Source organism: Osmerus mordax, chromosome 26, assembly GCF_038355195.1.
Source record: "Osmerus mordax isolate fOsmMor3 chromosome 26, fOsmMor3.pri, whole genome shotgun sequence".
Taxonomy (NCBI): Eukaryota; Metazoa; Chordata; class Actinopteri; order Osmeriformes; family Osmeridae; genus Osmerus; species Osmerus mordax.
The window spans coordinates 6,017,849-6,031,689 of NC_090075.1; the positions used below are offsets into that span (position 1 = coordinate 6,017,849).

The 13,841-nt window shown below is 50.8% G+C and overlaps 2 protein-coding genes across 2 annotated transcripts in view; one reads left to right on the top strand and one right to left on the bottom strand.

Annotated features, from left to right (window-relative positions):
• The window catches only part of scfd2 (sec1 family domain containing 2), a 35,078-nt gene extending 24,996 nt beyond the window's left edge, over positions 1 to 10,082 (top strand). The window contains exons 4-7 of the mRNA XM_067229461.1: positions 4,622 to 4,767; positions 5,903 to 6,037; positions 8,993 to 9,112; positions 9,741 to 10,082. Coding sequence (XP_067085562.1) covers positions 4,622 to 4,767; positions 5,903 to 6,037; positions 8,993 to 9,112; positions 9,741 to 9,833 — 494 coding nt within the window. The 3' untranslated portion in view covers positions 9,834 to 10,082. The remainder of the gene's footprint in view (positions 1 to 4,621; positions 4,768 to 5,902; positions 6,038 to 8,992; positions 9,113 to 9,740) is intronic.
• Positions 10,083 to 11,238: 1,156 nt separating this feature from the next.
• On the bottom strand, positions 11,239 to 13,841 carry rasl11b (RAS-like, family 11, member B). Its single transcript, XM_067229984.1, has 4 exons — positions 13,602 to 13,841; positions 13,335 to 13,391; positions 13,162 to 13,238; positions 11,239 to 12,457 (listed from the first exon to the last, which is right to left on the bottom strand). The coding sequence occupies exons 1-4, from the start codon at positions 13,756 to 13,758 to the stop codon at positions 11,963 to 11,965; spliced, it is 786 nt and encodes a 261-aa protein (XP_067086085.1). The 5' UTR covers positions 13,759 to 13,841; the 3' UTR covers positions 11,239 to 11,962.

Genomic DNA, 13,841 nt, shown 5'->3' on the forward strand with positions numbered 1-13,841 from the left:
TGCACATGCATGCTGTGTGTGTGTGTGTGTGAGAGAGAGAGGCCAGGTTCAGTGTGTTGCTCTCAACAGTAACACAGATGTTTCTCTGTGGAAAACAAACACATCAGAGGCCCAGTCCGGAGCAGGGGACTAACCAAACACTGACCCCCCCCCAGCCTCCAGCCTCCCTCTGGGCCCCCAGCCCCTCCCCCAGTGTGTGTGTGTCTGGGTCCTCCATTAGTACGTTTGTATGGGTGGCTGGTCAGGGCAGCCTGAGATTTAGACTCCGGGGAGGAGGGGAGGGAGGGGAGGAGAGGAGAGAGGAAGGGGGGATGAAGAGGGTGGAGGGGGAGGGAAGAGAACACGGGAGTAGAGCGACGTCTCCCTCTCCCCCCTCCCTCCCCCTCTGTGATGTATGGCTGCCTTCCCACAATGCATTGTGTGATTTCTACAGTAGGTTGTCCTAGAGATGGTTGTCCTGGAGACCTCCCTCTACTTCACAACCAGAGCTGCAGTCAGCATGCTGTATATCTGAGCTCAGAGACACTTTGATAGCACTGGAGCTTGTGTGAGCGAGTGTGTGTGTCTGTGTGTGTGTGTGTGTGTGTGTGTGTGTGTGTGTGTGTGTGTGTGTGTGTGTGTGTGTGTGTGTGTGTGTGTGTGTGTGTGTGTGTGTGTGTGTGTGTGTGTGTGTGTGTGTGTGTGTGTGTGTGTGTGTGTGTGTGTGTGTGTGTGTGTGAGACAGAGCATCCACCCTGCTGATGAGCTTGTTGCCGTGGCAGCACAGTGATGGGATGTCCAGGTGCAGACTGCCCCACAGGGAGGAAGTCCCTGTTTACTCTGACCTGGTGACCTCTCCACTCCTCCCTCTCTCTATCTCTCTCTATCCCTCCCTCTATTCTTCTATCCCCCTCTCTCAATCTACCTCAATCTACCCCTCTCTCTCTCTGTCTATTTACCTCCCTCCCTTTCTCTCTATCCTGCTCTCTCTATCTCTTCCCTCCACCTTCAATCATGTATAAACGTCTGGATAAAACGTAACTCTGGATAAGAGCGTCTGCTAAATGACTAAATGTAATGTCTGTGTGTTTAGACACAGTCTCAGGGCTGGTATTCTGAGAGCATGCTGTTCTCCAGGTCAGCCAGCAGGTGGAGCTGTCTCTCTCTGTGTGGAGCAGCCAGAGGGAGATGAGTTCATTCAGAACCACCTCTGAGGTGGGCTCCGTTCAGTCTGCAGCTCACTCCCTCCTGGTGGAACTTTTACCCCAATTAAAGGGCTGAAGAGAGGCAACTGGCTAATCAAAAGGCTAAGGAGTCTCTGTCCAATCAGAGGGCTGAGGAGTGGTGTCTGGCCAATCAGACGGCTTTTCAGTCCTGGTGCTGACCAGACTCCATGAATGAGCAGTGAGTCTTTGACTACAGTCTTCACTCGTTTAACACCATCCTACCCCATGATGTAAGTCTCATGGCCAACCCTGGGCAACAATAATCCTCAGAATCTATTCACGTCTGAATAACCTTCCAGCTCAACTCCTTACAAAGCATACTTACACGCATACACGGTCATACATATACACACTCTCAAATAGACATACACACTCTCATACAAGCACACGCACACACACCTACTCACTCTAATACAAGCACATGGGGAATCGAACCGGCAACCTTCTGATTACTAGCCCGATTTCCTAACCGCTCAGCCACCTGACTCCCTACAGCATCATATAGACTTGTACACACACTCTCATACACACACGCACACACTCTCACACTCACTCACTCTCACACACACACACCCTCTTCACACTGCTGTGTGAGAGGTCCTCATTCAGACTCAGCAGCCTCTGTGAACCCAGACGGTTGCCATGTCAACATCTTCAGGAGGGAGCATGTGCAGGCGCCATGGTGATGCAAAAGATGCTGTAGAACAAAGCTGGGGTGACTGCTAGCCCTGCACCTGACCCCCAAAAAACATAAACATACATGACCATAAACATACATGACCATAAACATACATGAACGCAAGCACGCACACCTACATGACCATCGCCATGGACACACACACGTCACGACTCCGCGGCAGCCGTGTCTCGTGACAGGCAGGGAGGTGGTTCAGGGTTGGAGGAACTAGAGGAATGCTCTGATCTCCCACCTGACAGCCACCAGCAAGTGTTTGCACGCTTACATGCGTACGCTACTGAATGGGCTAACAGTGCACGTGTGGGTATGTGCATGCGTATGTTGCGCATGTTTTGAAGATTGCTAGTGTATGTAGGCGTGTGTGTGTTACTGTGTGTGTGTGTGTTTGGAAGCCTGGAGGAGAGCAGTTCTCCGGGAAGATGACAGATTAGGAGGTCTTGTGTTCTTGGATTACAGATTACAGGCTCAGCAGATGCAGTTTCTCATACGACTCTTTGTGTTTGGGGGAAATAGTTTGAACCTCTTGCAGTGTTTAGCAGACTGCGTCCAGCCAGACCGGCGTGGCATGGTTGAGCTAATGAAGAGTGGTGTAATCTCTTCATGTTTGTGCTGAGCCTGGTGGAAGAGGATTGTTATTGATACTGGGGGCCAGAACCTTCACACCACTAACATCCTGCTGCACAACTGGCCTTCTGTTATTGTACATACCCTACCTTCCAACCTACCTTTCTATTTACTTACCTACATGTCTCCATACCTACCCCCCTATCTACCTGTCACCATACCTACCCCCCTATCTACCTGTCACCATACCTACCCCCCTATCTACCTGTCACCATACCTACCCCCCTACCTACCCACCTCCTTACCTATTTATCTACCTTTCTAATTACCTACCTACCTCTCCCCCTATTTACCCACCTACCCACCCACCGACATACCTTTCTACTGACCTACCCACCTGTGTCTACCTACCCATCCACCTACCTACCTACTCCCATACCTCTCTATCTAGGTGTAGTAGATGAGGCGGGGGGGGGGGGGGCTGTAGAGGGAGCTTCCTGTGCTCTGCTGCATTCCTCCAGGGATTAGATAGAAGTTGATCAAAACTCAGATTATCCTCTCCATGAGAATAGCCCAGTGGTCATGTGACCAGAGGCTGGGTATTTATAGCTCCTGTGGACCTCTCGCACATTCCTGATATGAGGGAATGGGGGGGAAGCTTGTTGTGGAGACAGCCACTTACTCTAATTGGGTCTGGTCTGTAGTGGTCTGGCTTAGTCTGGCTCAGCCTGGCCTGGCCTAGGCTGGTCTGTAGTGGCCTGGTCTTGATTGGTCTGGTCTGGAAATGATCTTCCTGAACGTGTCACAGAGTGTGTGCTGTTAGCATGTGCTGTTGGTTTGTTCTGGTGGCGTGTGCTGCTAGTGTTGCTGCTAGCGTGTTCTGGTAGCGATTGCTACAAGCATGTGCTGGTAGTGTGTGCTGTTAGCGTGTCCCGGTAGCCTGTGCTGGAAGTGTGCGCTTTTAGCATGTTCTGGTAGACGGTGCTGTTGGTGGTGACAGACTCATAAATGGTGTGTTGCAGCTCTGTGTTGCAAGCGTCACAACCTACGCATGCTCCCGGAACCTGGCGGAACACCATTTATCTCCAGCTCTCTCTCTCTCCCTCTCTCTCTCTCTATCTCTCTCCCCCTCTCTCTATCTCTCTCCCCCTCTCTCTCCCTCCCTCTCTCTTTCTCTCTCTCTCTCTCTCTCTCTCTCTCTCTCTCTCTCTCTCTCTCTCTCTCTCTCTCTCTCTCTCTCTCTCTCTCTGCTTGTTAATAATGCTCCTGAAACTCTCACTTCCTGCCTGTATGAGTGTGCTTATCCACTTAATGAAACTCATTACTCTAGCTCTCTCTCTTCCCTTCCCCTCCATTTGACCTACTCTTTCTCTCCATCTATCCCTCTCTCCTCTCTCTGTTACTCCTTCCCCTCTCACTCCCTCCTCTCACTTTGTCTCTCTCTCTCTCTCCCTCTTCCTCACATCTACACACAGCCTGCTTGTCTGGTAGCAGCAGAGTCAGCGAGAGCAGAGCTGAGGGCTCTTTGATGTTGCTCACCACAGCAAAGAGCCCTGACGTTAGAGAGCCACGCAGAAAGAGCTCGCCTCCTTCGCCAGTAACCATGGTGACCCGCGTACACGCCTTCTCGCTTCCATTCGCAGCATTCATGAAAACAATCATCTCATTCATGCAAACACACACAGATAACGGACCGCGTTTTGATCGCGCGTTGTCTACCTTAGCGGCGCTCAAAGCGCTTCACAAATGTTTGCCTGTCATTCCCCCACTCACTCTCACACATACCGACGGCGGCGGAGCTGCCGCGCAAGGCGCCGGCCTGCCCGTCGGGAGCAACTTGGGGTTCAGAGTCTTGCTCAAGGATACTTCGGCACATGACCTGGGAGGAGTCGGGGATGGAACCGCCAATTTTGCGATTAACAGACGACCCTCTGTACCCCCTGAGCCACAGCCGCCCCACACAGCCAGGCACTGGTCCTGGTTCTGGTTCTGGGCCTGGTTCTGGTTCTGGGTTGGAGTGTAAACCTATAGGATATGATATAAGTCTAATTCCTGTCCAAGAACCTATCAAGTCATGTGAATGGTGAAAAGCTGTGCCACATGACTGATCCTCCAGAGCATCCAGGGAGTCTCTCTGACCTCTCTCCCCCCTCAGGGTGTGCTGGTCCTGGGGAGCTGACCATGGACGTGGCCCATGGCGTGGTGGAGAGGGTGTTCGACATCCTGAGAGGCCTGGCCCTCACCAGAGACCACCTTAAACAGCTACGCTCCCTCTACACGGCCAGCGACGGCATGCACCAGGTCAGCCTCGCTGTCACACACACACATACGCCCCCACACACACACACACAGTTACATGCACACAGTTCTTTTATGTTTTTGGACCCTCAGTCTCCAGACTTCAATGTTCTTTCTCCCAGACTGTCACAACACGAACCACCCACAGCCTTAACCCACGACAGCCGTGACCTCAGTCGACTTTAGTTGAGTAGTGTTAAAACACAATGATCCTGAGTTACGGTACATGTCACACAAGAATAAACTCTCAACACTTCTAATTCCATCTAGCCAGAAACAATTATTGTCCCTCTCTCTCTTTCTCGCTCTCTCTTTCTTCCTGTCTGTCTCCCTGTCTCTTTCTCTCTTTCTCCCTCTCCCTTTCTCCCTCTCTCTTTCTCCCTCTCTCTTTCTTCCTGTCTGTCTCCCTCTCTCTTTCTCTTTCTCCCTCTCTCTTTCTCCCTCTCTCTTTCTCTCTCTCTCTCTTTTTCTCTCTCTCTCTCTCTCTTTCTCCCTCTTTCTTTCTTTCTCTCTCTCTCTTTCTCCCTCTCTCTTTCTCCCTCTCTCTTTCTCCCTCCGTCTGTGTCCCCCTATCTATATCTCTTTTTCTCTCTCTCTTTCTCCCTGTCTGTCTCCCTCTCTCTCTTTAGCTCTCTCCCTGCATTTCTCTCACTCTGTATGTGTGTGTGTGTGTGTGTGTGGCGGGTGGGCAGGCGATTTGGGTGGGAGCTGTGTGGCAGAAAAAGAAAGAGAGATTGAGAGATAATCCGTCATCAACAATCACAGTGGTACACTTCCAGGAACACAGCTCTGGAAGACTGCATGAGCTTATATCATTCATCACACACACACACACAAACTCTCACGCACACAGACACACCTCTCAGCCTCTAATCCCTTCCAGCCTCCTCTTCAACATTACAGTTGCTCCCTCTTCATCCTCAATCCACAATACACCTCACTCTGCAGGCTGGCGGACTGCAGGCCTATTTCTGTCCTCGGTACGACCAGGTTAAGAGAGGTGTGTGTGTGTGTGTTTGCATATGTAGTGCTTCTAACTGAGCTGTTTATAGCTCTCATTGTTTAATTGTGCTGTAGAGATGCACCACACACACTCTTCCCTCACCTAACCAAAGTGTGTGTGTGTGTTTGAGTCCAGGCGTCCTACCGCCCCCTGCTGAGGCAGGTTCTGGAGCTGGTCCTACACCCTGACCGACCAGAGAGCCCCGACGTGGAGCACATGTCTGGGGGTCTGACTGACCTGCTGAAGACTGGCTTCAGTATGTTCATGAAGGTGAGACACACGCATACACACACCTTAACATATAGACACACATACAGGATATGCGCACACACCTATGCACACATACATACACACAGACACACACACACCTATACATGCACACTCACACACTGAGTCTGACCCATACACATCTGGGCTTGATTAAACCCAGAATTAGACTGCTTATGTAACGTGGCCCATTTCGGCTCCGAGAACAATATCGCTCTGTCCTTCCACTCACCCTCTCTCCTCATCTCTCTCTCTGTCTCTCTCATCTCTCTCTCTCCCTCTCTCCTCATCTCTCTCTGTCTGTCTCTGTCTCTCTCTCTCTCCCTCTCTCCTCATCTCTCTCTCTCCCTCTCTCCTCATCTCTCTCTCTCCCTCTCTCCTCATCTCTCTCTATCCCTCTCTCCTCATCTCTCTCTATCCCTCTCTCCTCATCTCTCTCTCTCCCTCTCTCCTTATCTCTCCCTCTCTCCTCATCTCTCTCTGTCTGTCTCTCCCTCTCTCCTCATCTCTCTCTATGTCTCTCTCATCTCTCTCTCTCCCTCTCTCCTCATCTCTCTCTGTCTGTCTTTCTCTCTCCCTCTCTCCTCATCCCTCTCTCTCTATCTCTCTCTGTCCTCCACCCTTCCTCTCTCCTCTTTCCTTATCCCTCCTTCTCATTTTCTCTCACCCTCCCTTTTCTCCCTCCTCTCTCTCCCTCTATCTCCTTCTCTCTCTCCCTCTGTCTATCTCTCCCTCCCTCGCCCTCGCTCTCTCTCTCTCCGTATTAACTGGTGTACTCGGCTGTGTTCACGCTGCAGGCCTTAGTGCTCCGTTCAGATGACTTGACTCCTGAGGTCTGACACCTCACTGTCCCTCCTCTGCCTGCCTCCATCTCTCCTCCATGTTTACATTCAGCCAGTGGCTCCCGCCAGCGCAGGATTGTGGCCCATGTTGAACCATCGAGATGCGGAAGTCGCATGAATTCCCATTTCAGTTCCAATTGAGACCCTAAAAATCCGACCTGGATTCAATTTGAAGATCGTTTATGAAAGTGGCCCAAGTCGGATAGAAAAGATCAGATTCCATGTGATGTGTGTTGTTGAAGACAGACCGTAGTCCGTTTGCGGGGAGCGGGCTGTGAACGCAGCCTTAGTGTAGCCCACTGGAATAACCCCACACACACACACACACCACGTCTGTCTCTCTCTCACACACACACACACACAACGTCTGTTTCTCTCTCACACACACACAACGTCTGTCTCTCTCTCACACACACACACACACCACGTCTGTCTCTCTCTCACACACACACACACAACGTCTGTCTCTCTCTCACACACACACACAACGTCTGTCTCTCTCACACACACACACCACGTCTGTCTCTCTCACACACACACACACACACCACGTCTGTCTCTCTCTCACACACACACACACACACATACATACCACATACATCTTTCTCTCGCACACACACAGCACTACATCATACATGCACAATCATATCCCACACAGATGGCACCGACAATCTCTCACACACAAGACATATGTAAACGATCTCTGTCACATCATGTCTCAAACACGTCTGAGCTACTGTCACTCACACGCACACACTAGCACAAGTGTGTTCGAGCCCCCTGACGTGTGCTCACAGCCACACACACATGCACACACCATGTCACACGCAATCACGCACACTTAATGTTGCACACCTTCACAAACGTTGTCACACTCAAAGCCACGCGCACATTCACACTTACAGCCTCACACACATGTTCACACACACACACAAATGTACACACTACCACTCATGGGTTCGGGCGCCTTGACATGTATGCCCACACATAAACACACACATTCACCTACATGTTAACACCCGAGCACACATGTGTTCAAACCGTCCGACATGTGTGCACGCAGCCACACACAAACCGTGTAGCACGGAGTAGCAATGTGAGGGGGACACATGTTGAGTTCAGCCCGCCACACAAAGCCCCGCCCCCCCGCCGGCCTCACGTGGCCTTAGTCCCGCCCCCGCCCCCACCATTCTCATTTTGTCATTGGTATTCACCACCCCACCCCGGCCTATAACACGCACCGGTGGTGGTAGAACAACCAATCACACACAGCGGGGTCTCCAGCCTGACTCATCCTCATGTTCAAATGCTTCTGTGCGCTTCTGTGTCGGTCTTAGCATGAGGTGTCTGTCTGTGTGTGTGTGTGTGTTTGTGTGTGTGTGTGTGTGTGTGTGTGTGTATGTGCGCGCGTATGTGTCTGTGTGTGTACTCATATCATGCTGTTCACCAGCTCAATGAGATGGAGAGAGGAGAAGGGTGGTGATAGAAGCGTGTTAGAGTGAGAGAGAGAGAGAGAGAGAGAGAGAGAGAGAGAGAGAGAGAGAGAGAGAGAGAGAGAGAGAGAGAGAGAGAGAGAGAGAATATATATATTACGTAATCAATCTTAAGGTTACATTAAAGTTTTCCTGCTTTAGTCTTTCAACTGAATTTGCCATGTTTGGTTGTTATCTAATTATTTGGTAACATTAATAGTATACCGATGTCCATAGTAATGGGATGAATACTGTTTCTGTGGCTCCACCGTTGCTTTGGCAATATGAACATTTGTTTCTTAATGCTAATAAAGCCAATTGAATTGAATTGAAGAGAGAGAGAGAGAGAGAGAGAGAGAGAGAGAGAGAGAGAGAGAGAGAGAGAGAGAGTTGCAGAAGAGTTGCAGGGGGATGGAGCGAGGCAGAGAGATGGAGGGAGTGAGGGAGGCAGGGAGGGATGGAGGCAGGCAGGGAGAGTGAGGGATGGAGGGAGGGAGAAGGAGGCCTGTCACCAGGCTGGATACAGATGGATGTTGTGTTATCAGAACCAGAGTGAGTTCAGTTTGCATCTAAAATACTTATTTTGTACTAAAATTATGTTTTTTCTCTCCTGCCTCTCCCCCCTCCCTCCTGCCTTCCCCCAGGTGAGCCGGCCACACCCCAGTGACCACGCCTTGCTCCTTCTCTTCCTGGTGGGCGGAGTCACACCTTCAGAGCTCCGCCTTGTCCGGGAAGTAGTCGCCGCCCACAAGCCGGGAACACAGGTGAGGGGGGGGGGGGGGAGATGGGGGGGGGGGGGGGGGGGGTTGGAGGGTAGACAGAGGAGAAGGGTGTAGGGGAGGTGTAGGAGGGGAGAGAGAGGAGAGGGCCATAAGAGAAGTGTTGGAGGGGTGCAGGAGAGGTGACCGGCTGCTCATAGGAGCGTCAGCTTCTGTGTCTGCCGTTTCAGCTGGAGCACTCAACCTCTTACAAACACCTACAAACAAACACTGGTGTCATGTGAGCTGTTATCCCTATGAAGGAACAGTGACCCAGATACAATCTATTTGCTTATTGTTATTGCTACTGAATATTGACCCAGTTTCTAGAAGGAGTCTGATTGCTCAGCCTCTCTTTTGTCTCTGAGGGCTACTTTCTCGACAACATGAATAGAATTTACTGGCAGTTACACACTGCTTTGAATGTGTGTGTTCTGAATGTGTGTTTTGAATATGGTTATGGATTTATTCAATGGGTTAAAGGTTCCTTTGCATGTGGATTGTGTGGGTGGTTGTACAATGGTGTTCAGCAGTGTGTCATCTAACCGTGTCACACCCCTGCCACCCTCCTGTCCACCCTCTCCCTTCTCTCCCCCTCCTCGCCCCTCCTCCTCCTCCCCCTCTCCCTCCTCAGGTCCTGGTTCTGTCCACCAGACTGCTAAGACCTTCTGACATCACAGAGCTGCTCTTCACCACCCAGAGACTGGTGCCTCACATCGGAGTCTGAGACACACACGCACATACAAATACACAGACACACACAAATATACAGACACAAACAGACACACACACTAAGATACTCACGCACACAAACAAACCAATACACAAACACGGGTGACCAGACCTTTTCTCATTCCTGCTCAATTCCTGCTCTCAGCTCCCGTTTGTTCAGATTCTTGAACATTCTAGATGTTTCCTGAGAACATCTTGTCTCCTGCCTGAGTGGTGGTGATGTTGAATAAACACTTCAACCAAAGCACTGATTTGTGAGTGTTTGTGAGTGTTGTGTGAGTGTGCGTGAATAATGTGAGTGTGATGTGTGAGTGTCTGTTAATCAATGTGGATCTTTTGTTGCCGTGACAGCAGGGACCCAACAGCCTCATTACCAAGCAAGATGAGAGGAGACAGACAGACAGGTTGGGAAGAGGAGACAGACAGACAGGTTGGGAAGAGGAGACAGACAAGCAGACAGGTGGTGGAGAGGAGACAGACAGACAGGTAGGGGAGACGAGACAGACAGACAGACAGGTAGGGGAGAGGAGACAGACATACAGGTAGGGGAGAGGAGACAGACAGACAGGTAGGGGAGACGAGACAGACAGACAGGTAGGGGAGAGGAGACAGACAGACAGGTAGGGGAGAGGAGACAGACATACAGGTAGGGGAGAGGAGACAGACAGACAGGTAGGGGAGAGGAGACAAACAGTCAGGTAGGGGAGAGGAGACAGACAGACAGACAGGTAGGGGAGAGGAGACAGACAGACAGACAGACAGACAGACAGGTAGGGGAGAGGAGACAGACAGACAGACAGGTAGGGGAGAGGAGACAGACAGACAGACAGGTTGGGGAGAGGAGACAAAGAGGAGAGATACCTCATCAGGTTTCTTCCCATTTTTCTGTGAGATTTGGGTGTTTTTCCTGGTCTTCCCTGAGGGTTTAGGTTAGTTACAGTTGCTGATCTACAGGCCTCTATGAAGCCCTCTTTGACATTTCTTGCACATAAATCATTTGACTTTTGAACCAGACTGCTTTAACAGGGTGTGTAGGTTCTGGCAGCAGTTCAGTTTATAACCTTGCTTTTACTTGCCTGGTAAATACAGACCGTTCCTTGCCTCTGACCACAAAATACTGTCAGAAATACACCCTGCTGATGCCTGCTTTTCTACTCTACTTTCTACTTACATTTATGCATTTTAACAGATGCTTTTATCCACAGCGACTTCTACTTGCACTATTTGCATGTCAATTGGGCTCAAAGCTTTTGCTAAATGAAGAAAGGGAATTTATAAGATGTTATACTGCTGTTATGTCAACATTGTGGCGTATTAGAGAATGGTGTTGGTGTTTGGGATTAAAAACAGTCCAGCAGTCAATTGTGAAATCCCATTAAAATGGTTTTTATTTTGCAAGCAAAACACAAATTACAGTGAACAAATATGCTACTATGTTATCCCCCTCTTCTCATAGTTTGCTACCATGGCGATGGTTCTGGATGTACATGACACCGTGTTCCATCGCTCTACTGTCCAACTCAAGTCCAGCCTTCTGCCCAGGTGTTTGTCTGCCAGTCCGACCTCTGCACATCACCATGATGCCAACAGGGTCTGTGTGTATCTGCATGTGCAGATTAGGATTAGGAGAGTGTGCATGTGTGTGTCTCACATCAACACAGCACCCAGTACTGTGTCCGACCTAGCACTAACTCACCCAGCAGCTAACACTAATGTGTCCTTCAGAGCTGCTGTTGCTAGGGTACCAGTACCAAGGCTCAGAACGGGTGCATGTTTTGTGTGCCTGGGCTGCCCTCCTCTCTGGGCTGCTCCAGTGTTTGTGGGGGCTCGCGGGAGAGAGGGGGCTCGGGGGGCAGACCCCCGCCTCCCAGACAGGCGTCTGCCCCCTCCCCGAACGCAGCTCAACGCAGGTCGGAGGTCAAAGTTCACCCCTCTCCCCACACACACACACACACATTTCTGAGGAGCTCAGCACTGGCCCCGCCCAGAACGGGCAGGGGCCTCAAATAACGGGAACAGACTTCTCATCTGCCCCTTCTCCTCTTCCTTTCTCTCTTCTCGAAGACGTCAGAGACGCTAAAGTGATACCATGCCCCTTGCCTGGGGCAGTGGGGGGGCAGGGCCTCACACCGAAGTGGCGGTGCGCACCTTGGCGGAGAGCGCCTGCTTGAAGCGCCTCTTCAGGTCCTGCATGTTGGGGGACTTGGGTCTGGGGAAGAGGGGGGGGGAGCGCCGTTTCTCTGGCGCCGGGGTCCCTGGAGGCCCCGTGGGGCTGGGGGGAGGACGCTTGACCAGCTGGCTGCACAGCAGGTGGAAGGCGCTATGCACCTGGCTGTAGTCCTCGCTGGCCGACACCTCGTAGCAGACACAGCCCAGCCCCGCGGCCAGCAGGGGGCCCTGTTGAGCCTCCACGCTCCGCAGGTGCAGCAGGTCCATCTTATTGGCCAGCACAATGACGGGCGGCCCGTCGGGCCCGCCAACGCGAGCCACCTGCTGGTGCAGGGGACCAATCAGATCGAAGCTGTGCCGGTCCGTCACAGAGTAGACCAGGACCACGGCATCTGCCCATTGGATGGAGCATGTCACATGATCTGGGAGGCTGAGGCTGTTGCTGGTCACCTGAGGGAGGGAGGGGGGGACAGAGATGGAAACCAGGGTTACCACGGTTACAACCCTCTTGCTTATGACACCACTCAGACACAACCAAGAATTATAATCATCATCATCATCATCAACATTATTATCACCCATCACAGGAATAGAGAAGATTGCCATAGATAGACAAACTCTACTATCTCAGTTTATTATCTCAAGACAGTCCTAGTTTGCCCTGTCATCACTCAACTAGTCTGGTCTAGTCTGGCGTAGCGACTGCTGTAGTTTCCTTGGCAGTCTGACAATTAAGAGTTACTACAGTTACTATAGTTACTGCTCCCGCTCTGGGGGGTGGGGGTGGTTGAGGAGTCAGGGGTATCATTTACCGACTTCAGACTTGACTCGCTCCAAATGGGAAATTAGGCGGCTAGACTGAGTGACTGCGCGAGAGCACAGTCTGTGGACCGCTGCCAAGAGACGGAGAGGCTGCGCTCGGTTCACCGGCCAAAACGCATTCACATCCCCGCGGTAACTATATGCCGAGACTCTCGGACCCATTTACACGCAACCCCGACCGTAAATCCTCAGTTGCAACAATAAAAACCAGACTTCCAGACCAGAGTCTCTTCAAACTCCAATTATTTCTCAGGCGCAGAACCAGTGAAAGTCCAATGACGATGTCTGTGTCTGAATAGGCTTTAGCAGAAGGAGACGTATTTAAAACTCACATCAACACCCGGAGTGTCTTGGACCTGGATAGCCACTTGCTGCCCGTCCACCTGAACCTCTCTGGAGTAGAGATTACCTGTTGACACAACAGCAGAAGACGGTGGTTAACAATCTGCGAGTTGAAATGGCAAGTCTAGAATCAAATCCGTTCAGTTTAAAGTTTCACACTCACCAGCATTTCGCTCGTAATCCCCAATGAAACGCTTTGTCAGGAATCTCACAACCAGAGCTGAAATAGAACAGAGAAGATGTTGGTTTAATTGAATCTCCAAAACATTTGACATTTGATTAATTTAGCAAACGCTTTTAGAATGCGACTTCAATCAAGGATTGCATGAAATTTGCCCAGCAGCAAACCAAGGATCCAAAGTGCATAGTTCTAACTGTAATTAGAACTCGCAGATCGTAAATACCTCGTTATAAATGTGCATCAAATTACCTGTTTTCCCAACTCCACTGCCTCCAATCACGGCTATTTTCATGACGCGAGTTGACGGAAGCTCCTGTGCCGCGCACTCCGCGATGGTCGACATGTTCTGGATCAGACGCATTTTTGCCAAATACTTTTTAATAAGTTTTTGGATGACAAATAACATCCGAAGGATGATTTCGGGATGAGCAAAACCCAACACAGGACTTTAAAATCAGGCGTAAACTGTAGTGCGTAGACTATGAAAAA

Bases quoted from the DNA above. Each gene is read 5' to 3' on its own strand.
- rasl11b (XM_067229984.1), bottom strand. From the start codon at position 13,758: ATGTTATTTGTCATCCAAAAACTTATTAAAAAGTATTTGGCAAAAATG. The intron at 13,392-13,601 runs GTAATTTGATGC...GTTCTATTTCAG, and splicing joins CAGTGGAGTTGGGAAAACAG to CTCTGGTTGTGAGATTCCTG. The intron at 13,239-13,334 runs GTGAGTGTGAAA...TTGTGTCAACAG, and splicing joins GGATTACGAGCGAAATGCTG to GTAATCTCTACTCCAGAGAG.